Source organism: Pelodiscus sinensis, chromosome 21 (assembly GCF_052426305.1).
Source record: "Pelodiscus sinensis isolate ZL-2025 chromosome 21, ASM5242630v1, whole genome shotgun sequence".
In the NCBI taxonomy this organism is placed as follows: domain Eukaryota; kingdom Metazoa; phylum Chordata; order Testudines; family Trionychidae; genus Pelodiscus; species Pelodiscus sinensis.
The window spans coordinates 23,750,387-23,775,788 of NC_143072.1; the positions used below are offsets into that span (position 1 = coordinate 23,750,387).

Genomic DNA, 25,402 nt, shown 5'->3' on the forward strand with positions numbered 1-25,402 from the left:
TCACCACGCCAGCCCCCCCCCCAGCCTGTGGGGCTTCTACTCCCAGCCCCTGCGCTGGAAATGGCTCTGCTGGCTCCCCGTCTCTGTGCTGGGGCTGGGACTTGCTCTGCCAGCTCCCAGTCCCCACGTCAGCTCCCAGCCCCAGCTGCGTGGGGGCCAGCTCCTGATCCTAGCTGCCATCCACGTGGGGCTGCTCCCAGTAAGCATCATCTGGTAAGGGTGATTCTTACTGGGTAACTGGCTCAAGAGGACATCGTTGTCCATGGCAGAAAGGAAGGAGAGCCCACCGGTCAAAGTGCTAGCCTGGGATTCAATTCCCTGTTCTGCCACTGACTGTCACCTTGGGCAAGTCACTTAGTCTCTCTGGGCCACACTTACCCACCTGTACAATGGGGACATGGCACTGTCCTGCCTCACTGGGGCATTAGAAGGATAAATGCTTCAGACAGTGAGGTGCTCAGATACTATGGCAATGGAAGATATTAAGTACCTAAGACAGGACTGTTGCTTTTCTGCAGCACTCAGATTAACTACACGTGCTTTGCAAAGCTATCCACTGATTTACACTGCACAGGACACGGACTAGTATCTTTCTCTGCACGCATGCCAGCTGTTGAGCTGTTCCACCAAGGACCTCCGAGAGCACGCTCATGTGCAGGCAGCTCGCTGGAGGACATGCATTTTTTATTACAAAAATGTTAATATCTAAAATAAAGCAGCTTTTGAGTTCTCGTCCCTGAGTATATTAAACCTGGCTGCTGGCATTATTGGAAGGCTGTAGAAATTGACCTCGCTGCCAGTTATCTTTACAGGGCAATCTTGATCGGAATGGCTCTACGGAGCTGAAGAGGAAACACAGCCTGCCTGGCAATTTTCTCACTCCAATCAGCTTGTTCCTCAATGGCAGCAGCTCTTATTGTGTTTGTGATTTGCCCTCTTGGGCTGGTCCAGCTTTCAGCTGTGTACCACACCGTCAGAAATCGCACCTGCCTTAATAAATTCTGCTCAGAAAGGAGCCGTGCCTAGAAGAGACCATAGCTGCATTACACATGGGACTATACCAGCAGGTCTGGATCTTCTGTCCAAAAGCCTTAAAACAAGGCGGTTTACTTGGTTAAAAAAAGGAAACGTCATTGCTTTCCCCAAGCATGCACCAGGAATGAAAACTCACAGGCCTGTTGCTATTACCCACAGGCCTCCGCTAATTATCCTATTGCCTAGGGCTGGGCATTTCAAAGTCACCTAACTTCCTCCGACACGCCACCCTTCAGGGCTTTTACCATCACAGAAGCATCAGGCTGGAACGGGCCCTGAGAGGTTCCCTCGGCCAGTGGTCTGCACCGAGGCAGAACCTTAGAGTTAGAAGCGTCCCCTAAGATGTAACTTAAATTCCCTCCCCCTTGCTGAAAAGTACGCAGGCCCGTTGGGGGCTATTACCAAGGTATGGAGATTAACAAATTCTTCTGTCTGCGTGCCTGCCTCATACAGCCACTTCAAATCAAAGTGGAGGCGAGGGGGGTTATGTGGGAGGGGTCTCCTCTAGGTCTCGCACACCGAAGAGGTGACTGCTGAGGAGGGCTCACCAATGAATCAGGGGAGACAGTTTTAGCTCGTCATCCTGTTGGGCTTTAAATGCTCCGGAGGGGGATGGCTGGAGAGGAGACAGATACTAATGACGGCAAGACACCGCAGATGGCAGGAGCAGCCCACTCTGCTCTCCTTTCCACTGGTGCTGTCAGTGCAGATATTACCCGTGCTGCTGATGTTTCTTTCGCAAAGTAATTTCTCTCTCAAGGCTGCTTGGCTTGTTGCTAGAGCTTTGGGAAGCTCAGACAAGATAAATCTGGCATGCAAGCAGATGCAGATCTATCACTAGGTGGCTTTGGGGCGGCTGTATTTTCAGAGCATGTGATATCTTCGTCCATCGGACTGAGGTGTACTGCTGTGCTTTTAAGCAGCCCTTAGATTTGGCCTCTGCTGCCTGGGGAACAAGACGACGACCAGCTCCTAATCCCCGTGTGGTACTTCAAGATCCCCAGGAGGGTCCTAGCTAGTGATCTTTGCCACCTTCCACCCTCTTCCAGCCCTCCAATCCCCTTGCAGGATCTTGCCCCCTGAGCAGACCTGTTGGCTGGTTACTACTCTGTGCACTGAAAGTGAAACCCAGCAAGTGCTGGCTTCCCACCCCAGTGGGGAACCATACCGCAGGGCAGAGCCACCTGGTCTGGAGCAGGGATGTAAGCGAGTAGTCGACAAACCTAGGCTCACTGGGTAGTCCAGTCGACTGGTCACCCCTCCACCCACAGCTGCCTCTGTAACAGAGGCACCGGGGGGGGGGGGGGGGGCGGCGCCAGGGCTGGTGCAGCACTGTCTCTGTGGGGGGGCAGAGGCTCAGTGGGGAACCCGCGCTAGCGGGCATCCAAGTGCTCCTGCTGGTGTGGGGTCCCCTGCTGCTGCGCCTCTCCCTTTGAAATGAACAAGAGCCCGCAGCAGCTCCTGCACATTTCAAAGGGAGAGACCCAGCAGAGCGCCCCCCTTCTCGACGAGCTGATTAATCGACATTTACCGACCTAGTCTGGAGCCAGGTGTTTAGAAGAGGGCCACAAGCTGTGGCCTGAGGGCCATGGGGACACCTTCCCTCCTCTGGCCCAGGGCGAATCTCACCTGCATCAGACACGCCCCAATCCCAGGGAGTGGCCTGGAATGGAGCAATTGGTTCCTCCAGGAACTAACGACCATCCCAAACCCTTCCCCTCCCCCTCCAACTGCCATGCAGCCCACTTTGACCTACCACCGCGGACGTGGCCACACGTGTACTCTAGAAACCAAAGCCTATAATCCACCACCACAAGACACTCCCCTGGGCACATGGCCAAGTGCTTAGAAACTGGAACAGTACAGCGACCTCTACAGAATACTGCACAGCTAGGAACCTCCTTGTGAAGTACGTGATGTTCTACACGCTCCTGGTGAGGTGTCTAGTGGAGAATAGCCTACTACTCCTGCCAGCTAATGGAGTTACTTTTCCACTTCCGGTGACAGAGATGCATGCTGTGGTGCTTGACAGGCCAGATCCCAGCACATGGTCTTTACATGACGTAAACGTCTGAGCTGGTTTCGGGTGTGTCAGGGATACAAGTAATTCAGGTCCAGATTATGTTTCGGGCCAAGACGATGCTTAAATGTTAAGTCGACCCAGCTATGTTGCTCAAGGTTTGAAAAACCCACATCCGAGTCTCGTAGTTAAGCTGACCTAGCACGGCCTACCCCTGGATTACCTTCACTGATGGGAGAACCCTTCGTGTTACTGTAGCGAGGGTCTGCACTGACCCGTTGCAGTGTACACTGCCCTTGCTCTGCCTAGCTCTAAAGCAGGAGTGGGCTCTGGGGAGCTCACACTTGTGCCTATCAGGAGAGAGAGAGTTTCTGGAACTTGGGAGCGAAGAGTTTGAAATCCGCCTTTCCCTCGGATTTACTGGCTTTGTGTCTCAACGAAGCTAAGCCAAGTCTCTCTTTCTGATGCACCAAAGGCTGGTACTAAGTGCTTGTCATGACTGCTACCCAAGCAGCCCAACCTGGGAAGCCGAGAACCTCCCCCAGGAGCACCAGGCGGAGCCCTGGCAGGCGCGGCGCGGCGCTGCTAACCGGCTGCCCTTTCGTAACTGGCTGTGGCTCATGTCGATGCATGAGAACAGGCGACTCAGCTGCGATGGGACAAAATGTAAAAGGCCTGGATGAAGCCTTCGCAGCGCAACAGGCGAGGAGAGTCACGACTGGCTTCAGCAATGCTGCAAACCGCAGGGAATCAGCTGAGGTCACCCCAGGACTAGAACGCCAACCCTGCCCGTGAAGAGTGAAGGCTGGGGTGAAGCAAGGCAGCAGAGGTGGCACAAGGCGCGGATGCTCAGCATTTGGAAGTCAAAACAAGGAAGCAGCAGCTCAGCCCAGCAGGTAACCCACTGATTCCACCCAGAGCTCTGCCGGGAGCCCGTGGCTCCGTTACTGGGTGAGCTCTGCATGGCTCTGTTCCCCTCACGCCCTGGGTCTCTCTTGTCTAGGCTGTGAGCCTATCGGAATGGAGCCCAGATCTCAGCTGGATGGGGGCTCTAGGTGCCACCAGCTTCTGTTGTGGCCTAATGATCTGAACCACTGAGTCCTACTCTCACTCTCCTGGGCACCAGGAAATCTGAATTTGGGGTGAAGAAATCAGGCGGGATTTTGGAGAGGTTGGAGAACCCAAATCGACATTTTTGAAACGCCAACACCCCCCTTCCCTTCAATGGCCCTATGAATACGCGATTATTAAAGATAATGCCGGACACCTGGGTAACACCTGTCACTGGAAGATCTTCGAGTGCTTTACACACATTAATTATCTCAGCCAACACACGGTTACAAAGGGATAAATAAGGGATTACTTCTCCTGCAGCCACGGCTGTAATGGCTTTTTTAATAGCTCATAGCGACAACAGGTCAGGAGATGAAGCAGCATACTGTACGCTAATTAAAACTGCAGGAGGATTTTAGGTAGACTGACCAGAAGTCAGCTGAAATTTGGCAAAGCAGCAGTCAACATCTTTACTCTTAGGGGGAAAAAGCCAGCATCGGGCCTTGGCCTTGTCTTCTCGGACCCCCCGGTGAAATCTGAGTGGGAAGAACAGACCTCCTCCTGCTGATTCCCCAGTCCCACGTGCCATTCCCTGATTCTCTCTCAAGCAAGTACTGACCCAGAAGACCTGCTTGCCTGGGAGGGCAGCACAAGATTTTCTAGCCACAGACAGAAAAATCAGACCCATCCCTGACTCCTTTTGTGCCCTCTTGCCTGCAACAGAAACAGTCCACCAAGCGAATCCTTCACAGCAGAGGTGGGCACCAAGCCCCACGCATTCGAGCTGAGTTTACCAGTCGAGTGCAGCTGCGTGTTGACATCACGTTTTTAAAGAGCACTTGCTGAGCTCCTTCTACTGGAGCCATCAGCCCCAGGTACTGTGCGGGAGGAGAAGTGACTAACAACCCCCCCCCCCCCAATCAGGGAAAAGGTGCAGAGAAAACAACGGTTCAGCTCACACCAACAGGAAAAGACCAACCACGAAACTGCAGGTGCTATCAGTGGCAGCCGGGCCGAGTCGTGCATTCGGGAGGGCAGGGCCACACTAGGTGCCCTGTGCCATTGCTAGAGCCCAGGTTCCTTTGTGCACAGAGCAGTTACGGCGCTGCCTTTGGAAAGGACAGGTGAGAGGTGTCCCTTGGAAAGAGGAAAAGGTGCCAGGCTCTGGAGAAGGAGGCCTGCTATTAATGTCACCTCCCTCCTAACTGCCCAGGCCCCTCCTGGCCACTACAAACACCCAACCACTCCATCAGAGCTGGCACCGCTGCCCTCGAGGGCAGGAAAGGGGCCTGCTATTCTCCCGGGACAAGACCTATTTGTGACTTAACAGCAGAGCTCCCACGGAAACTGCTTGTTTATTCCTGACAAAACTGAAAGCAACAGCAAATCCGGTGTCAGCGTGGGAGAACAGGTGTGCATAAAACTCTTGCTTTTCTTCCACTGGGTGTCAGCCAGCGAGCAACGCCCAAACCGGTTCGGGGGGGTGGTCTCTCCCCCACCACCACCTCCCGCCTAACACCCCAAACAAAGGCTTGTTTCTGGTTGGCTCTCTCCTCCCTACCCCCAGTCTTCAGGCGGGCACTGGACAGAATATAAAGGTACAGGACCCTACATGGACCCCTTATGGAGTTGGATGGGGTGGGGGGGAGAAATGGCCTTTTAGTTAAGCTCCACCTATAATCCCCTGGGGTAAGTTTCACTCACTATCCAAAGCAGCTGCACGTGTAAGGTGGCATCAGTCACTGAAATGTGCCCGGGGGTGGCTTGCACCCCTCTGAGCTGCTGCTTCGGAAGGCAGAACCGTCAGAAGGCTGGAAGTGGTTTTGTTTTAAAGGAACGTTTAAAGCCCGGGGCCAAGCAGGAAGTGCTGGACGGACGCGTTTGCAATCCAGCAGGGCTGTGACAGCTGGTGACCATGGGCACACGTAGCAAGGATATTTCACATTTACATCGTGGCCTTTCCCAAGGGTCATACACCCTGCACAGCCGAAACGCAGCCAGCTCCGGGCCAGGGCTCGGCCGCTGAAGGCAGATGCGGGCTAAGGATACGGGGAAACCAACGCTCGTCTGCCTTTCACGCCCACACGGGGTTTGAAACCCTTCCCTGAAAAGCCCCACGCGCGGTTAGCCAGGCCATGCCGCTGGAATTCACAGCGGTGGTCCCACCAAGCCTAAGAACTTCGGTCATGACACTTCCACCATTGAGCCCCCGCCCACCCCGCAGTACATTGACAGGCAGGGCCTTGCTCTATCCAGGTCCTTCCGCGTAGGATCAGAGCAGCTCTCTCTCGAGGATCGCCCTGGTGAGGCAGGGCAAGGTGACTCTCCCGTTTTACAGGGGGAGAGATGAGAAACAGCCACCCCGTGACTTGCTCCATATCACCCATGGAGTCTGTGGAAGAGCCAGGAACTGAACCCAGGTCTCCAGAGACCCACTGCACCATCCTTCCCCTGGGATCAGCACAGGGGACTCCAATCTAACCCTGACGGGATATTATTCAGCAGCTCCAGCTCCTGCCGGGTGTGCTCTGCTGCACGGGCCGTTACGTGAGCAGTGGAACATCCGCAGCTAGGACCATCGACCGAGGCCCTCCTTGGAGTCACGCGAAATCCAGCGTGACAAAAATCCCCGGTAACAGCCAAGAGATTCCAGCGTCCAGACTTGCCGCGGCATACGCCTGAGCGGCTACGTTACCACACAGGGCAGTCACGCTGCCGCCGCCAAGCAGCCTGGCTCCAAGTCAACTTGCTGCCACGTCTGGATCCCAAGTCTCCTTTGCGCTTTGCTTTGACCCTTTAAGAGCCTGGATGGCAGCGGGAGCGTGAAGCCTCACGAGAGGCATTTGTCGGCCTTAAGCCAGCACTACTCCCTTATGGCCCCCTAAGGGAACAAAGCCCCCGTCGGGGCTGCCTCAGCCGTTAGCCCCTCTGGTTAGCTCGCCAGGTGGGTGCATTCACACCAGGGTCCCTCTCTCAGCACATCTGCTCAACAGAGATGGGATTTTATATGATGGCTGCCAAGGGCGACTCGTGAGGAGGGATTGAGGGGGGAGGGGGGAGAGAACGTGACTGACCCCACCCAGCAAAGGGCCCCTTCTGCCCCAGGCCCTGTCTCTCCCCTCCTCTTCCCCCCAATCCTCTCCCCGGAGTGATGCAGCCTGGGGGGACTAGTGGGGCCGGGGGTCCAGCACAGGCAGCAGGGGTCTGGCCCCCCACATTTACCGCCAGCAGCAGGGGAAGCAGAGCAACGTGGCCCCAGCTTGCTCTGTTCCCCGGGCGCGTTACCCCGCCTGCCGATGGTGGGTCTAGGGGCAGTCCCTCCCCCTCCCCGTGTGACATGCTGTGCACTCTTACCGCAGGCGTGGGGGGACTGTCACAGTTGGGGAAGGCAGCGGCCCTAGGACACATGGGAAGGGGGCTGGGGAAGCAGATTCCCAGCAAGATCCAGCCTGCCTCGGGGGGGGGGAAAGGAAGTTGTAGCCCACTGGAGATGGAGGTTTGTGGCCCCCGGAGCACTTGCAGCCTGACACAGAAAAGCGAGGGAAGGAAGTGACAGGACATGAAGTGGGGTGAGGACCCGGTTGACAGTGTTTCTCCCACAAAGACACGGCCACAGATCTGTAAGCACAAGAGGAAGGAGGAACCTCGCTTGGAGCACTGAGGGGGCTGGTTTATCCAAGTGGCTCTGTTATTCCTGGGCTGCTGCTTCACTGCTCCTGGTGCCTGAATGGTATTTATGGGAACTCCCCGGGCAAAACAAAGTCGCCAGCCTCCCCTGAGAGCACTGTCCACCCAGAACATCCCTGCCTCTCTCCTGCCAGCCCGGGGGCAGCAAGGCCTTCACTGACAACAGTGGGTCACAGAGGTGGAGTGAACCAGCCTTTCCAGCCAGGCCACATGCAGGAAGGATGGCGCTTTGGGCAGTTTTATCACCCTGGTAACGTCACAGACTGAAAACTCCTTGTGGCCGGCTCAGGCACCGACGGCGTTTCGGAGCCCAGGCTGCAGCTCCAGCGGAAACGTCCGCACGGCTGCTCCGAGTCCCAGAGCACAAGCGCCATGAGCCCCACCCGGCCGAGCCAGGCTCAGAGCTTCGTGGCCGGGGGGTGTTTGCACTGAAGATGCTGTAGCCTAAGGGATCGTTTGAAAAGTCACTTGGCCAGATTCTGCTCTCAGTGACTTCGGCACAACTGCAGAGCAGGCCACTAAGCAGCAGCAGCGCCAGCCCGGCCTGAGCCCAGCATAACAGGGAGAACCCTGCTTCTTCACTATTTCAATAGCGCAGAGACCCTCTTACGGTAAAACATCTGGTGCAACAATAAGCTTCCAGGGGTCTGGTTTTAGGCAGCCCAGGCTTAATCCAAAGCCTGCTAAAGGCAGTGGTAAGATCCCTGTGGGGCTTTGGATCAGCTAACGCCTTCACGGAGGAATACAAGCACTGAGCTACTCAGACTTTTTAAACACACCAGCAGGTCTATGTGCAGCCACAACCTGCTCTAAACCTCTGCAGGGTGGAAACAACTGGCTGCTCTTGATCAATTTTGCCTTTAATTAGGAAAATGCCAGCAGGGGCTGAGAGCACCACCTTAGTCTGGGGCGTAATACGATGGCAGCAAAACAAAATTCTAAAACTCATTATTATTTCCTGCACTAACAGCGATGAGCTCTAGGAAGAACATTTCAAAGTTCCCCCGATTTGGGAGGCTGAATGGCAAGACACAGGACAGGGAGAGCAGGCAGTTCTGCTAATCCCTGCTGGAAAGAAACAAGAGTCAACGTAACACGATGGTTCTGCAGCCTTGATCAGCCGGTCCACAAATGAAACTGGCAGCTCGGGTCTCCGAACAGGCCCAATTGTTTTTCACCCCCATGACGCGAGGGAAACCAAGTTCTGCTGCTGCTGCGATTAACAGCAGAGCTGGGTGTGACCAAACAAAAGTGGGGACAAAGCGAAGGCAGCGCCTGGGGCGTGGCCATCTCCATGGAGGATGCAGGGGCGACAAGAGGCGTGTTACGGGGCAGGAATGCGTGCTCTGCAGCCGTGGGAGAGGGGCTTCTGCCCCACACCTACCACATCCAGACACTCACTCGGAGGGGAACAGCCCAGCACAAGCCCTGCTTGCTGATGGCCTCAGGGCCAAACTGAGACACGCCTGGGCCCACCTCTTGGGGCCCGGACACCTTCTCTCACCTGGTGAGAGGGCCCCTGCTCCCAGTTTGCTAGGGTGGCAGTGCTGGGGGCTGCAAAGCCCCCTCTGCCTGTCTCTGTACTCTGGGGCACTTTGAGAACTCCACCCAGCCCCAATGGGTGTAAGACAACTCCCCTGTTGGGATTCCACTTTAAGAAAGCCAAGTAAACTTGAAATCAAGTCTGACCCTGGGCTGGGGGGTACCCAGCCCTCCTGCGTGTGATCTAGGGGCTGCGGAGCTCCTTCCCCTTAGAAGAGTGTCTCTGAGGACCACCCTGAAACAGAGCCCTGGCTGCTTTCGAGCTGGCCCAGGTGCTTGTTAACTACACACAGGGGCTTGGTCCCCTTGATTATCTCACCACAAGCAGCCTGGGCCTTGGCTCCCCCTGACTGGGGGTCTCCTACTCCTCAGAAGAGGGCTGCATATTGCTTCCGAAGCAATCGATACAAGGCTACCTGGAACCCATCCCCCGCTGAGCGCCCGCCAGGAAAGGAATCCCTGTAGCACTACAGCAGGCGAATTCTGCCAGTAAGCTCCCCTATGTGGACATGCCCCTAGGTTAGATTTTGCTGGAGAGAGAACAGGAGTCGTCCCTTCCACTGAGAAGGCCATGCTGGGGCCACTAAAGCATAGGAGCCTTCAGGCCAGGTAAGGTCAGTGATCTCTGTCTGACCAATGCTTCAGAGGGCAGCTGGAATCCCAAGCTCTCCCCAGGCTGCTCTCCCAGGGCATCCCGTGTACCGCTCGAGTTGTGCCGCAAACCCCCTCTGCACTTCACAGACGCGCTCGTGCTCCCATGGAACGAGGGCTGACAGCTTCGTTTTACCCAGCCCGAGCGGTGCGTTCAGCTCCTCTCCTCTCCGAGCGTCTGGAACCCTTGCCAAGGGGCTGTGCCTGTGCTGCTCTCCAGCAGCGGTTACCAGGCTGCCCACACACAAGCTGCTGCAGGTTGCTTGGGAGGACCCGCAGAGCCTTTTGCCTCTGGCCACGGGGCTGAGTTAGCAGAGGCTGAACATGGTCATTAGCTAATGGCTGGTCAGTGGGAAGGGTTAAAAGAGCGGGTGTGACGGATGGACGGTGCAGCCTCAGCAAAGGGCTCGCGGATGGAACAGTCCAGCATTCCTCGACTACACGTCTGCGGAGGGCCCCGGTCCCGGAGAGCTTCAGGACCCAGCTTACAAGGCTGCCTGCTGCTGGGCCCTGGTATCACAAAGAGCGAGAAACACTGGAACAAACCCCAGAGGCCGGAATAGCTCCCTTGCTCCCAGCAGTGCAGCCCTCCGCTTTACCGACATCACCTCGGAGCGGAGGAGAGAGGGACACGGGGCCCAGCTATGAAAAGCAAACCGCTCCCATTCAGAAAAGCAGCCATTTTTAAATCAGTGAGCGCTGGCAGCAAGCGCTCTCCTCCCTGTCACAAATGCAACACACCCCCTGCACGTTCAGAGCCGCCAGGCCTCGTCTGGCTTTTCTTACAGCCCCAGAATCAATAGTTATTAGCGAGGATGGAGGGCCAGCTAAGAGGAGCATTGCTTTTCCTTGCACACACTTGTACCCCTGGGGGAGGGGCAATATGGTTATCCCCTTGCTATGCCAGAAACTGAAGCACGGCGCTTGGGAAAGGATTCGAGTCACACACTGAGCCAGTGGCGGAAACCGAGACTTCCCAGTTCCATGTGCTAATTGCTAATCCAATCCACAACAGCTCAGCGCAGGACTGGCCTGCAACGAAACAGGCACAGGGCAGCCCAATCGCATCACAGCCCAATGCCTGGATTTAGCCCTAAAACCCTGCGGGATGCAGAAATCCGGCTCTGCTGTTGTGATTCCCATTACCAGTGGGATGCCTCTGCACCCTGACTCACGCTCTGCCCTCCCAAGACAGGAAAAGGGGGGGGGGTAGCAACTGACCTCTCCCCCTGGCCCAGGTATAGGAACGGTTAGTCCCGACGCCCTTCACTTCCTGTACGTCCGGCTCAGGCTGTCGAGGCCGCAGGCGCAGGTCATTGGCTTTGGTGCTTTTCACAGGCATGATGTACTTCGGCAGCCCCTTGTAGAACCAGGCACCAGACCGCTTCCAAACCTGTGAGGAGACAGAGACGTGTTCGCAGGGACAATACGCATGCTCAGAGACTGGCCATCAACTGCGCTAGGCCAGCATGCTGTGGCTGGCTAGCCCCACCCAATGAGATCCGCAGTGACTGAGTAGCCCCAGTTCCCCAGAGCGAATTCTGGTGTGACCGTGAGGATAACGCTCATCACTCCTCAGCCCACCCTTGCTCTGTCCAGGATCACCTCTGAAGCTCCAGCTCTCCCCTGCAGACACACATGGGTAAGAAAAGTTCAAAAGGCTCCTCTGAAGCAGATTCAGCACGCTTCTCAAAGCTCACCCGTCAGAGTCCCTGCAAGAACTCAGTGACCCCGGGCCACTCCCTGGAATGAGCAACCTTCTCCACAGGACAGCAGCACAGCAGAATAATCAGAGATTTCCATAAGGCAGGTGCATTCAAAATTACAACTAGGGCACAGCCTTAAGTCAGCTGATTAGCTACTGCAACCAGCTGCTAGAAGCAGCAGTGGAGCCTGTCTCTTGAGGTCTTCAAACCAAGGTGGGTAGCTTTCCTGGGACATGTGCTTCATTCAAATAACTCCAGGATTAACAAGATGAAATCGTATGGCCCCAAAATTATACCTCTTGAGAGCTCTTCCTGCCAGGCCAGGAGCAGGACAAACTGCTGCCAGCCAGTCAGGTAGAGACATTTCTTTCCAACAACCCTCCCACCCCTTTGCCCATCTCCACTTGCTGCTGAATAGAAAGCACAGAAGCCCCATCCACTCCGTGGTCTGGGCAACCCTTAACTGTACACATGCTCTCACTACATAGCCTACTGGTCTCCAGTGGCCTTCAGAATCTATGACAAGAAACAAATCTCCAGCAGAAAATGGATTTGAAAGAGCACGCTTATTTCAAACAGGCAAAGTCCCATTAGCTTGCAACACAGCGGTTCATGCCCTCAATGTTATAAATGAGCCAAAGAAACGTTGCTGCACGAAGACCACTTTGCCTTTAAGAGTCGGAAGGAGCAATTCTGAACTAACCCCAAAATAAGATGGACGAGAGCAAGAATATTTCTGCAGCAACAACAACTGGCTGCTGGTGCTGCTCTGAGGGGGCCTGACCCAGGGGTTGGAGCGCAGACCATTTAGGAAGCAAGCGTGCGAATATGATCACAAAGAGAAGAAAGCTCGGACAATTCAAACGTGCAGCAGGCAAGGAAAGGGCAGTCCGCTCTTCAATACCAGCACTGTGATGAAGCAAGCTTGGTAAAGCTCTGGAACAAAGCGCAAGCATGCAGAGGAGGTATGCAGCACAGAGAAGAACTACCAGAAAATGCAATTTCCTTTGTGCCTCCCAGCACACAGAATAATGAACTAATGAGACACCTCGTCCAAGAATAAACGAATCTATTACAACAGATCAAAGCCTCTAAATACTTCACGCAGGACGTGACTCTTGCAGCGCTGCTTGGAGCTGGCGCAGCAGAGGAAACAGCGGTACTAGGTGCTCCTGAACGCATCCCCCACTGTTCTCACAGTACTTTGGAAATGGAGGTCTCCAGAGAAAGGCGGGTGCAATAGTGGACACTCTTCATGGCACCGTGATACTGCAACTTGCCTTCGTAGGGCAGGGCATAATCAAAGACTCCTTGAGAATGACAGCAACATCCAGTGTGGCTACAAGGCTTTTGGCATGTGGGGAAGAATCAGCATCATCCCGGTTTCACAGATGGGGAAACTGAGGCACGGAGCAGTGAAGCGATTTACACAAGATCTAATGGCTAGTTAGAGGCAGAGCGGGGAACAGATCCCAGGTCCCACAGTGGTCCACGCTTCCTGTCAGGCTCAGCACTGGAGTTCTGCTGTATAGGTCAGCCCCGGCACGGCCTGGTTCTTTTAATCAAGACAGTTGCTCCTGCTTCTAACGTGTTCAAACGTTAAAATGTGAGGGCTGAACACGAACCAGGAGAGCAAATTGCCCCCAGCAGCTGGCCCTTGTGCAGAGTGACAAACTGACTCCCCAAACTGAGCCGCTGTGCACCTCTCGAGAGGAGGCGGATTCCGACAGGGCACAGTCTAAAACAGGGGTGGGCAACCGCAGGCTGGTTCCCCACCCCCTGCCCAATGTCATCGGTCTCGTTGAAAGTCTATGAACTGCGGGCCAGAAGCCCTGCCCCTGGGCTAGCCCCGTCGTGGGGGGAAGCTAGGGTCCAGGCTGTCCCTTGTGGCCCCTAAGCACAGGGACGATCAGGGAAGCTTGACTCAGTCTGTGTGAACCTGCCCCCACTCTTGGAACCATGGCTAATGACAGCTGCGGGAGCAGCACCTGGGGGGAGGGCGGGGGGCAGCATGCAGAGCTCAGAGCCTCCTGGCTACAGCGTGGCTGCTTCGCTGGGCCTGCCTTAGCCCCGCTGTGCTGCCGCCTGAGAGAAGTGGTGCCTGGCTGGAGTCTGCGCGCCCCTGGCCTTCCACATCCCAGACTGCGCCCACAGCCTGAACCCTTCATTTCTGGCCCCACCCTGGAGCTGAGGAGAAGCCCCAGGCTCTGGGCGCCCCCACATTGCTTTGTGGCCCACAATTTTTTTCTGTGGGTCAGTGGCCCCGAGGAGAAAAAGTGTCCCCATTTCTGGTTTAAAGAACGGCAGCTCCCAATTCCTTCCCCAATGTAAGCACCAAATCCATAGCAATGAAGCGGTCATGCTCTAGGCAGCCAAAGCTCTGCCCGCACACGCCCCAGGCAGCCAACTCCCTCCTCCCCCACACACACTTGCCAGCTAATAAAGAACATGTTTGTCATGTCACATTGCTTCTAGCTACACAACATTGTCTCCGCTGGTAAATAGAGCAGGAAGTGGAGACTGCTGGAGGGAACCGCCCGCTACCTGGGCTGCCAGCATCCAGACCATGCTCTCCCGCTGACACTGAGCGGGGCACCAGAAGGACAGGCTGATAGAACCATGTTGCTCAAGGATGTGGATTTTTCACACCCACCAGTGACACCGATGTAATTCTGTGGCGTAGGCCTAACTAGACATGGGCCCTAAGTCAGATAAAGTTTCCCCCAGAAGAAGCCGAGTCTGCGGAAAGCCATCTCACCTGGCTGCAAAACAGCAGAGCTGCTGCTGAGGTCCAGCCTAAAGCCCTGTTTACACTGTCATGTTTTGTCGCCAAAACCTGCCTTTTGGCAACAAAGCAGTGACAGCGTTTACACTGCAGAGCAACTTTCGGAGGGAAAAAACACCTACTTTTGGCAACAGAAAAATTCCACCCCTGCAAGAGACTTTTGTCTTTTCTCCTCCCTTTATTGTCCACAAAGAGCCAGTGTGGACTCTGCTGTTTGTTCTGTCCAGAGAACTGGCTTCTGCCAGTATCCCACAACCCCTGCTGGCCTTGCTCTGTGTTTTGTGATCTCTGCTGCCCTGCAGGCATGCACCCCACCCCCTTTCAAAGCTCCAGGATGTATCTGACAGCTGAGTGAGCTGCTCTGTTTGGGGAACAGACAGAGTAGGTCGTTGGAATGCCCTGCTAGGAACACAGTGGCGGGTGGGCTGCTGCTGCAGGTGGAGGGCTGGAGAGGCAGCTGGGCTGCTTTGACATTCCTCAGCACAGAGAGCTCCCAGAGCTACAAGGGAATCCCAAGACGTACCAGGATCAGCTCTGCCTCCCCACAGCACTGCACTGTGGGATACTTACCCACACTGCATTGCTCTGTTGATGGGGTGCTAGTCATGTGGCCATGAAATGTCAACAATGGGAGACAGAAAAACTGGTTTTCACATTTGGCACCTTTTGCATGTGGAAAGCACTTTTATCACCAAGCCTTCCCAGCGCAGAGGAAGTGGGTCTGGCCCACGAAAGCTCATCATCTAATAAACCATCTTGTTAGTCTTTAAAGTGCTACATTGTCCTGCATTTTGCTTCAGCTACCCCAGACTAACACGGCTACATTTCTATCACTAGCCTAAAAAGCATGAGCCCCACAGCCTGTATTAGGCACTGTGACAAAGCCACAGCCCACAGCCTCCTTCTATGGTGCATTTACACAGCAAATGGATGTACCTGCACTCGCTTCAATCTAGATAGGGAGAGCACCAGGAGCAGCAAAGCTGTGGCAACAGGAGATTCAGGGAAGGCCAGGGACCCTGGTAGTTCTTCTGGTGGCTAATCCACACTCCAGTCAGTGGGGAAGACGTCCCTGCCATTGTTATTCAAGCTACCCCGATCAAAGCTAGCTTAGTAATGTCTACACATACAGTGATCCCACCTCTGATTGCCATGTGGATAGAGCCTAAACTCTGGTGATTCTATCGCGAGTTTCATTTGATGTTTAAGTTAAAGCCACAGCTCCTGGAGTCAGGATCATAGTAAGGAAAGGTTCTACATATAGGTTTTCATCCTACTCTAGACTGGCTAAGAAACAGAAACAGGTACAACCCACCTCGCATGGGCAGAGTTACATCCGTATAAAGGCATTTACACACCCCCATTCCTCACACCCCCACCTACTTATAACAGTGCAAAAACCTGCGTTTAGCCCAGTCTTAAGAGAGAGTGAAGCCGAGTGAAGCCAAGAGAGTTTGCCCACTAATAATGAAATATATTTGGCTGTGGTACTGGCAGGCACGATGTCTGAAATGGTCTATGCTCTATTCTTTCCGAGGCAGGACATGAATCAAAATCATGGACACAGCAAACAGGCTGGCAGTACAATTGAAGAAGATGAAAAAGCACGAGTCTTGATTAATTTTAAATAAAAAACACCTACAGTGATGCTTCAAAAATAAGAGCCAACGTATAATCCCTCAGCTTGGGTCTTAACGCTGAGCTTTATGCCTTCCAAGAAAAGCAGCGTTTGCTCTCGCTGGCTATGCATGCTTCAGGGTACAATCCTAGCCCCACTGAGATCAGTGAGAGTTTCAGTGGCATCCAGATTTCACCCTCGTGTAGGGTTGCTTATCAGGAGAGATGAACAACAAAACTGTCCAATACAGAATAGCACTGCGCTCTTACATTTTTTACCCACTCTCAAAGTGCTTTACCAAGGAGGGTAAAGCTCGTTTCCACTGTAAAGCGAAGGAACCAGGTGCAACGGAACCTCTCCAGGTCCCCCAGCAGGATCGGAACCCAGGCTGCCTGCCACACAGTCCAGTGCATGGTCTTCCTGGGTTGCTCTACTGCCCTGCACCTGAACTCTCAGACTTTGAGGGCACCGTATCAAACGGCTTTGTGGTCCTGCAGGCAGACGCACTAAGGATGAAGCTAATGCTGAACAATAACACCAGCCCTCTTTGGGCTCAGGTAGATCTGCCTCGAGAGAGATTTTGCTCCCTCTAAACAAAATACTGGACAGCAGATCCATTACAGAAAATGATTTAAACAGCCATGTCTACACCAAGCCCAGAACATTCACTGTGATTTTATTGCTTTACTGCTGCTCCCACTGCCATTGAATCAAGTCCTCATTCACATTACAAGAAGGGAGTCACAACCAGGTGCTTGGAAACAAACATCTGTTCTATCCAAGTCCATTTAGCAACAGTTGGGAAACTCGAAAGTGACTTGAGGCGGGGAAGCATTCCCACCCCAGCTAATCCAAGATGCTGGAGCATGACCGCTGGAACTGTGCAGTGATGCCACAGACCAAGAACAGGGCAGGGAGAAGGAGGTGATTGAGTCAGGCTGTGCCTGCAAAATGGAAGCTAAGTGGTATGCTTAGGGTGTGTCCAGCCTGGGCACATTACCAGCATTATACAGCAATGGAGCATGATTACCCAGGCTGACTGCTATGACAGCAGGACCGCGTGGCGGAGATCCACGCAAAGTCAAGGGCCAATGATTCTCACCCCCTGCATCCCAAGACCAGTCCCATCCCCTTCCTCTGCCCACCAGTACCAGTGCAGGGGTGTGCTTGGAGTGATCAGGAAGGTCCATGCTTCCAGACAGGACATCTCCTGTTAGAGAGCACTGCCTGGTACAGCAAAACTACCCTGGAGAGAGGGCAGGGGGACCAAGCTTCCGGAGAAGAGGGCATGTGTGTGCCTAATGCTCACGTTCTTCTGCTCCAAGGAAGGCAGCAACATCTGCATTCTAACCCTGGCTCTTGCACAGACTCTTTTGCTGGCCTTGAGCATCTCTGGCCCTCCAGGCCTCAATTTCTCTATGCACAAACTGAGATGGCAGTGGTTTCTTAATTAGCATCTGCGGTGCCCTCTGAAAATGCAAAGCCTTATGTAAATGCTAGCTCTTGTATTACTACACGGGGATAACATTTATTATTGATGCCCACGTGTCGGATGTGCCTACGCACTCATTTCAATCCAACCCTACGGCACGGCACCCAAATGATAAGCCACACAAGCGAGTGCTCTTTAGCTTCACTGTTTGCCTTCATCTGCTTTCCGCAATGTGGAGATTTCCAATTCCATTATTTACACCCAGCTGTCTTTACTCCTTCAGCGGGCCCTGGAGGACGAAGCAAATTGAAGGACAGTGAAACCATCATTCTGCCACTGCTTACTGAACAGCAAAATCAATTGCACTTCTGACCTGGGAATTTTCTACCACACAGTGGGTACTAGGCTTCGATTATTCTGCATTCCACTCTCAAGCAGCCCGCCCCCCTGCATATTGTGGGTCCATGCTGAAGGCTGCTATTTTAATCCTATACAGTCACACCCGGCCCCCAGAATAGTACCTTGGCTGTGGATTAGCTCTTTGGAATACAAACAGGTGTGCAGCACTTGGATTGGATCCAGTCACCCAGAATAAACACTCGTCTGGCACGGGGGTATTTTGCCAAAAAACACCACAGGAAAGCAATACCCTTAGCTATGGCCACTTATAACACTCCTGGGAGGAGGTGAAATACATCCTTCCAGAGCAGCAATCTTCCGCCTATGTGGGGTTTATTGTGATAAACCAAGAGAGAGGCAGTCAGCCTTGAAAACATCATTTAGCAAAGAGAGGTAAAAAACCAGACAGGAGTGAAGAAGGATGGTGCGGCTTTTGTTAGGTTCCTGATGGCATTTCATTCTCCTAGGATCTGAATGGTCGGAGTGTTTCTTTTAATTATTTCCCCCTCTGCTGCCACTTAAGTTGTTTTTGTTATCGCTACAAATGTGGCTGTGACAATTCAGATGTAAATGTGCATGAACGCTTCCAAGGAATTTTAATTATGAAGATAGCATCAGAGTGTGTGTGTGTGTGAGTGAGTGAGTGTGTGCGTGTGTGTGCGCGCGCGTGTGTGCGTGCGCGCTAGTTAGTTAGTTAGTTAGTTAGCAGGTTCACTCACTTTTCTCACGGCTTCTCACTTTTTTTGCCAATGCGCCCCCCCTTTGGGTGAGGTGTTCTCTTCAGGTCACTGCCTTACAGCAGCGACCACTCCGCTGTTCGTCCACACCCCCTTCCACGGGGGAGTCACTGTTCTTCCGGTACTCCCAGGGTCCTCTCTACCCCCGGGAACCCCTAGCTCTTCCCAGGAGCACTCAGCTCCTTCCTGGAACACCCAGTTCCTCAGTCTGCCCAGTTCCCTCCTGCACCTCTGCCTTTGTGCCTTTTGGCCTAGCGCTTCCCTGGCTCGAGCGCCCCCAGCCTACCACAGCTGCCTCCGTGCAAGCAATGGCTGCCTCCCTGCAGCCCCGCCCTTCACGACTGCCTCCATGCAGTACTGGGCTTCAGGCCGGGTAGTCTGGGTCCGCTGGGTCCAAAGCCTGCAGCCCTATAGCAGCAGAACCCTCTCCTCCCAGGAGCTGCTCTTATAAGCTCCAGCAGGCCCTCCTTAATTGCCTTCAGCTGGGCTTACCCCTGACTCCAGGTCGCCCAGTCCCTTAAAGGGCCAGTGCAGGGCAACACCCTGCCACAATATATATATATTTTACACAGGAAGTAAATGGTAATTCAAGAAGGTACTTGGTAGAACCTGGCAGGATAAAAGCCAAAGTACAGCACTAATGGGTCATGCAGGACCCAGAAAAATAGGAAAGACAACTGTTCACCCACCAAGACAAGCAGGGATAGGTACCGTGGCAAACTGGGACAGCCTCTTTCCCACACAAAATGGGAATTACATGCTGGCTGATGGACAGCCTCTGGCCCTCCCGCTGGGAAACTGCAAGATCCACAAGTACAAGGAATCACAAGGTGAAGATTTTCATTCTCACACTAAACCTTCTTCCTGTAAGGTGGCCAGACTGCAGGCAACTCAGGCTGCGGGAAACAGCACCTGCTGCACAAATTCCCTGATCAGCGCCCCTCAAGACCTGGGTCTTATTCCACTGAAAGCAGCCTCAACAAGTTCCATTTGCTCCTCTGCCAATGTACCAACTATGCCAGCTTTGCATCTGCACTAGCTTGGCAGCTGACTGCTTTACTAACCTCCACCAGGGTGGCATTTGTCTTGCTACACTCCCCTTGCTGATACCAGCCTGGAGATGGAAGGGGGAGACATTCCCTAATGTGCCGGACGAGAGGGAGCGAGAGGTAATGAGGCTTGTTTGGGGAGAGGAAGTTGTGTGGAGCTGCTCCGGAAGCAGGGGAGATGTAATTCCGGCCAATGTGCCTTGCCAGTTCTGTGATGCTGCATGTGGACTTGCTTCCAGATCCCTGCAGCAACGAGCTTGGCCTCTGGAGCACAAGACTGGATTGTCTTTATCTGAGCCCGCATTGCTGCACATGGCACTGTGGGCTGTACACATTACCCAGGGCCCCATTTAAACCCCTCTGGAGCCTTGGCTACAGCTGTTAGGAAAACGTGCACAGAAAGAACAACAGTGACTCTCTCGCAAGTGCTAAGCTACAGCAGCCAACACCGAGGATGGGGGCAGAGGCACAGCTGGGGCTGCTTGTGTCACTGACAGAACAACTGTAGCTTAATGCAGATCAGATCAACCACATTTCTCAGCCCGGGAAACAAACTCTCTCCTTATACTGCAGGGTGGGAACTGGGATTTTATCAGGGGCTGTATCCAGGCTCCATCTAGTTTACCTTCCCACTTACTGCTCAGCATTGCAGCACTTTCAGTCATGGGTGGGTGGGTGCGTGTTCTTTCTGCACACCACACGTAGTGAAGTAAGTGCTACTGAATATGGTGTTTTGCTCCTAGAGGGCTGGAACACCAGCCGCAGGCAGATTATATTAACGACCGCAGCTCTCCAGAAATAAGACACTTTAAGAGCAACGTGTTCCTCACTGCAATTCTAAGCTGCCTGCCCAGCCGAGGCTTCATGAAATAGAACAATTGTTCAATAGAACTGAGCTTTCCAAAGGGGCTGAGGGGAATTCAGGCACTTACAGCCTCCTCAGTGCAGCTGGAGGATGCTCCCTAGGCCAAATCATCCAAGTTAGACAGAGACTAAACTGGTTTGTTTTTCGATTCTAGCACCCCGCCTGGTCAGGCTGGCTCCGATAGAACGGAGATGTTTTCCAGGCAGCCAGGGGAGCCTCAGACGTCTTAATCTAGGAGGTGATTTGACTTGAGATAAACAGTCCTCCGGATGCGATTCCAGTAATGCCCAGCATGAAGTGACCCAGCAATTCAGCAACAGGGCTGGAAACAGAACCAGGGGCACCAACTCCCAGTCCACTGCTGTCCCTCCCACTGCGTCACCCGGTCCTCCAGCCTCCGTGCCTGTGCACTTCTGCAAGGGCATTCCGACGCCATGCCGTATCACCTGGCTGCTAGCTCAAGGCCAAGTACGCAGTGCGAGCATTTGGGGCAAACCATCACAGGATGCACACAACACCCGGCACCTCTTCGCGTGGGTCTGAGGCAGAGCTGCAGAGTCATGCATGCACTCTGCCCTGCGCAAGCCGTGCTGCCGACATACTGCGCCCACCACAGGGCCATCTTGCTGGGTTACCACAGCATGCCTGGGACCAGGGGAGAGCTTACAGGCTTTGCTTGGCTGTGCCACAGGGGTAGCAAGGACAAGCACCCAAGAAATAGCACTGGCTTTTGGGATGGACAATGTGGACGCAGCCAGTTTCCAGCAATCGGTTGAGTGGGGGTGGGGGGAGTACAGCCCCAAGGGAAGAGGGAGCTATGTTGGGCACTCACTCTTGCGGAAAGGAAACAGCTGTAGAATGACCTGGAAGCAAAAACCTCCCTGTGTTACCTGAGCCATCCAATCCCTTACCAGGCAGCTCAGAACAGCTGTCATCACTTGCCCAGCAGCAGGCTCCTATCCCAGCCTTGCTACTGACCCCTTTGGGAGGAACACTGCCCTAGACCAGAGGGGCACGGACGCTGGGGGAGGGTGTTCCCTTTCCTCTGGGGAATGGGGCGCAGGACGCCTGCCAGGATCAACTGGGCATAGTCCCCCTAATCAATTTCCTGCCATTGCAAGCGCATTGGTGCCATCTCAGGCCCTCCAGTTCTCTGCCTGGGCACACACAATAGTCCAGTCTCCTGAGGACCTCAGTCTCTAAAATGGGGTGACAGAACTTGCCCACCGTGCCAGGCAGTGGGGGTTGAGGGTGGACATGGATCAATGCTGGGGAAGTGCTTGGCTGGAGACTGGAAGAAGCTCAGTTTTCTCAAGGAAGCACATTCCTAGAGGGCCGTGCTGCAGCCCCAACAGTGCATCTCATGCTCCAAGACATTCCATCAGGGACTGAAAGCAAAGGCGTTTTCAGTCCTTGCGGGCTGACCAATACCATCTGCAGGCCATTACACCGCCCGGTCCCCCATATAAATGACCGTCTGCTCAGAGAACAGAACTGGGGGTAAAAGGCCTGCAGCTCTCGAGATGCAACACACACAGACACTCCTTGAGAACAGAGCGCGGCTAAGCAAGCAATACCCGAAAGTGCTCTCCTTTGCACAGATGCTCACAGCGATCATCATCGTGCACGTCTAAAGGGAACAACGATGAAAGAATGTAATTTCTCGGCAACCCTTCCCTCTAGCGTAAGTCCCAACCACTATTTAAATAGCAAAGCAGGGGAGGGCACAAAGCAGGAAAGGGAACATTTCTATTGCCTGGAGCTAAGGTGACATTGTCCTGCTGTCAGAGCACAGGACTGGGCGCGAGGGGGTGGAGCACTGAATACATGACCAAGGTGATTTATGCTGCTCCTGGGTCAGAGATAAAACGGGAAGGTGGGTGTGACAGTGCTCAGTCCTGAGGCAGGAACGCATCCCCATTTCAAGACGGTACTTAAACACGTGCTCAATCCTCCCTGGGATTTCAGGGCACGCTGCAAGTGAAGCGCGTGACTCAAAGCGGCCCTGGTGTGAATCACCGGCTTTCCTCAGCCAGCGTCTTCCCACCACTGCACCAGCCCCGTAAGTGCTAGTGGCAAGAGCGCGCAGCTGTTTTTACCATCACGCCATCTAACCTGCCCAGCAGCACCAAACAACACAGGCACCTCCTCTATGCCCAGGCTTTGCCACACTTCCTGTTGGGCCCCAGGCACCTCCTCTATGCCCAGGCTTTGCCACACTTCCTGTTGGGCCCCAGGCACCTCCTCTATGCCCAGGCTTTGCCACACTTCCTGTTGGGCCCCAGGCACCTCCTCTATGCCCAGGCTTTGCCACACTTCCTGTTGGGCCCCAGGCACCTCCTCTATGCCCTGGCTTTGCCACACTTCCTGTTGGGCCCCAGGCACCTCCTCTATGCCCAGGCTTTGCCACACTTCCTGTTGGGCCCCAGGCACCTCCTCTATGCCCAGGCTTTGCCACACTTCCTGTTGGGCCCCAGGCACCTCCTCTATGCCCAGGCTTTGCCACACTTCCTGTTGGGCCCCAGGCACCTCCTCTATGCCCCAGGCACCTCCTCTATGCCCAGGCTTTGCCACACTTCCTGTTGGGCCCCAGGCACCTCCTCTATGCCCAGGCTTTGCCACACTTCCTGTTGGGCCCCAGGCACCTCCTCTATGCCCCAGGCACCTCCTCTATGCCCCAGGCTTTGCCACACTTCCTGTTTGGCAATCATGCAGCTCTTCTGGAGCGGTCCCCTCAGCGTAGGGAAGACACGCACTGTCTGCGTTAATACAAACCCCAGCTCCCCACGTGCATCTCGTGGGGCCAGCACTGGTGCTACCTTAGCCGACTGGGAGCTATTCTGAGGGCAGCCCAGGGCTAATGCTCCCCCCGCAGCTAAATGGGGCCAGTGTTCAGTGGTGGTGGAAGGGCAGTGCCCCATCAGAGCTCCCTAGCACAGAGACGTAGAGTCAGCAAATCAAATCAAACCAACATGAAAAAGTAGCAAACGGAGCCCCCGAGCCCTTGGGACACCACACAGCTTGCTGCCCAGCATGTCTTTTGTTCCCCGTTACGCTGCTCAGATGGATTACAGCAAGTCACTGCGGGCAGGCCATAGCCACGGCCCTGCTGGGCAAGCTCCCAGCAGGCCAGGCATCCACATAGACAGGCTGCTGCATCAGTGCTCTGCGTGCCAGTCTGAGAGCAGCCCAGACCCAAATCCTGGGACTGACCTTGGCGGGGCCCGGCTAGCTCAGAGACAGGCTCTCCGCCACGCATGTGGAGAACAGCCGCCCCCAGGGAGGAACTCCTGGGAACTGGAAAGGAGGGAGCAGATACCTAAACCTGTGGAGGGGACGCAACTGAGCTGCAGCCGTATCAGTCACTGGACATGTTGCAAGATCCTTCCCTGTGTGGCCCATGGCTCTGACCGAGTCTGGGCAGAGGACGCCCTGGCTCTAGGGGAGAGGGCATGGTCAGGTGCTGTCACGAAGGACACCTGCACCACATGGGCAGAGCCCCGGGCAGCATCCTGAGCAGGGAAGCACGTGGCAATTAGCAGACTGTACGCAGAGGCTGCTGAAGGGGAAATTTTGTTTGGCAGGGAGGTGAGCCCAGGTTCATAAGATTCAGTGACTTGGATTCTGTGCTATTTAGTCCATACAAGCTCCCCGAAGTGGATCCAAATTACTTCCCCCTCTCCCTTGTCAGCATAGCACAACACAGTTAGGAACTCCATAAATCTCATGCACACGTAGCCAGAGCCGTGGCTCAGAAAATCACCAGAGTGCCAAGGAGGCGCCTCGAACTGGCCAGCTTGCTGGAGGCATCGCACGTGGGGTGAGTCTACTGGGGGCATGTCTCCTGAATGCCACAAAAGGGTGTAAGTAGAGGCCACCCAGCCTTGGGTTTGCTCACCAGGGACTGACCGCGGAGTGGTGTGAGCATAGGACTGGAAGCCAGGACTTTTGATCACAGTTCTGAGATGAACTCTCCAGGGCCTTGGGAAAGTCTCCCAATTCCCTATGCACGTGCTGAAGCTGCCTTAAGTTCTTCGCCTGTTCCCAACTTGCCAAACAGAGATCTAGAGTTCCCTGCCACACCGGGGGATTGTAGAGATTCACTGCTGTTTGCAAAGAGCTACAGTAGCTCAGCTGCCTATCACAGCCCGGATCCACCTTCTACAACTAGCTCGCACACGGCACAACCCCGGAACGGCCAACTGCTACTCTCACTCATGTCTCAGGAAAGCAGCGAGGAAGGACTTGGTTTCCGGGCATTAGATTTTGCCCTAATTCCTTTGCTTTTTGAAGCGGGGGAGAAATATAGCAAAAACGGGTTGACAGCCCAACGCTCATCATCAAGGGCAGAAGAATCATAAAATACTGAGCATCACCCCCAGCTCTTATGTTGCACTTTCCATTGGTAGAGCTCAAAAGCGCTTCACAAAGCTCAGTATCATCATCTCCATCTTACAGACGGGGAAACAGACGCAGAACAATGCTGTGATGTGCCCGAGAGCACCCGGTACGCTCTGCTGTGTCGCTGTCTGTTCCCGATCTTTGCTGTCCAAGGCTGCCAAGCCGGTACTCTTCATTGGCAAGCAACAGAGAGAGAACCCGAAGAGACAGAATTTGGGAGGGGCAGGGGAAGGTGAAGAGCTAAGACAAAGGAGAAAGGTTTAATCCGTTTTCATTAGACAAAGAAGCACTTTGGCTGGAGCTATGATTTTGGCTACAGGGAATGCTCTGAGGGTTATAGTCACCCGGCATGCTGGGTGCACATAACACTTATTGCTGGATGTTTTAATGTTCTTTTCTGTCTAGTGATCACGGCTTTTATT

At 54.3% G+C, this 25,402-nt stretch overlaps 1 protein-coding gene across 9 annotated transcripts in view; it reads right to left on the minus strand.

The window, feature by feature from the left end:
- The window catches only part of RPH3AL (rabphilin 3A like (without C2 domains)), a 98,856-nt gene that overhangs the window by 12,823 nt on the left and 60,631 nt on the right, over positions 1-25,402 (minus strand). For all 9 annotated transcript variants that reach the window (XM_075904668.2, XM_025179276.3, XM_006138673.5 and 6 more), the window contains one exon: positions 11,210-11,381. In XM_075904668.2, the coding sequence (XP_075760783.1) occupies positions 11,210-11,381 (172 nt within the window). The remainder of the gene's footprint in view (positions 1-11,209; positions 11,382-25,402) is intronic.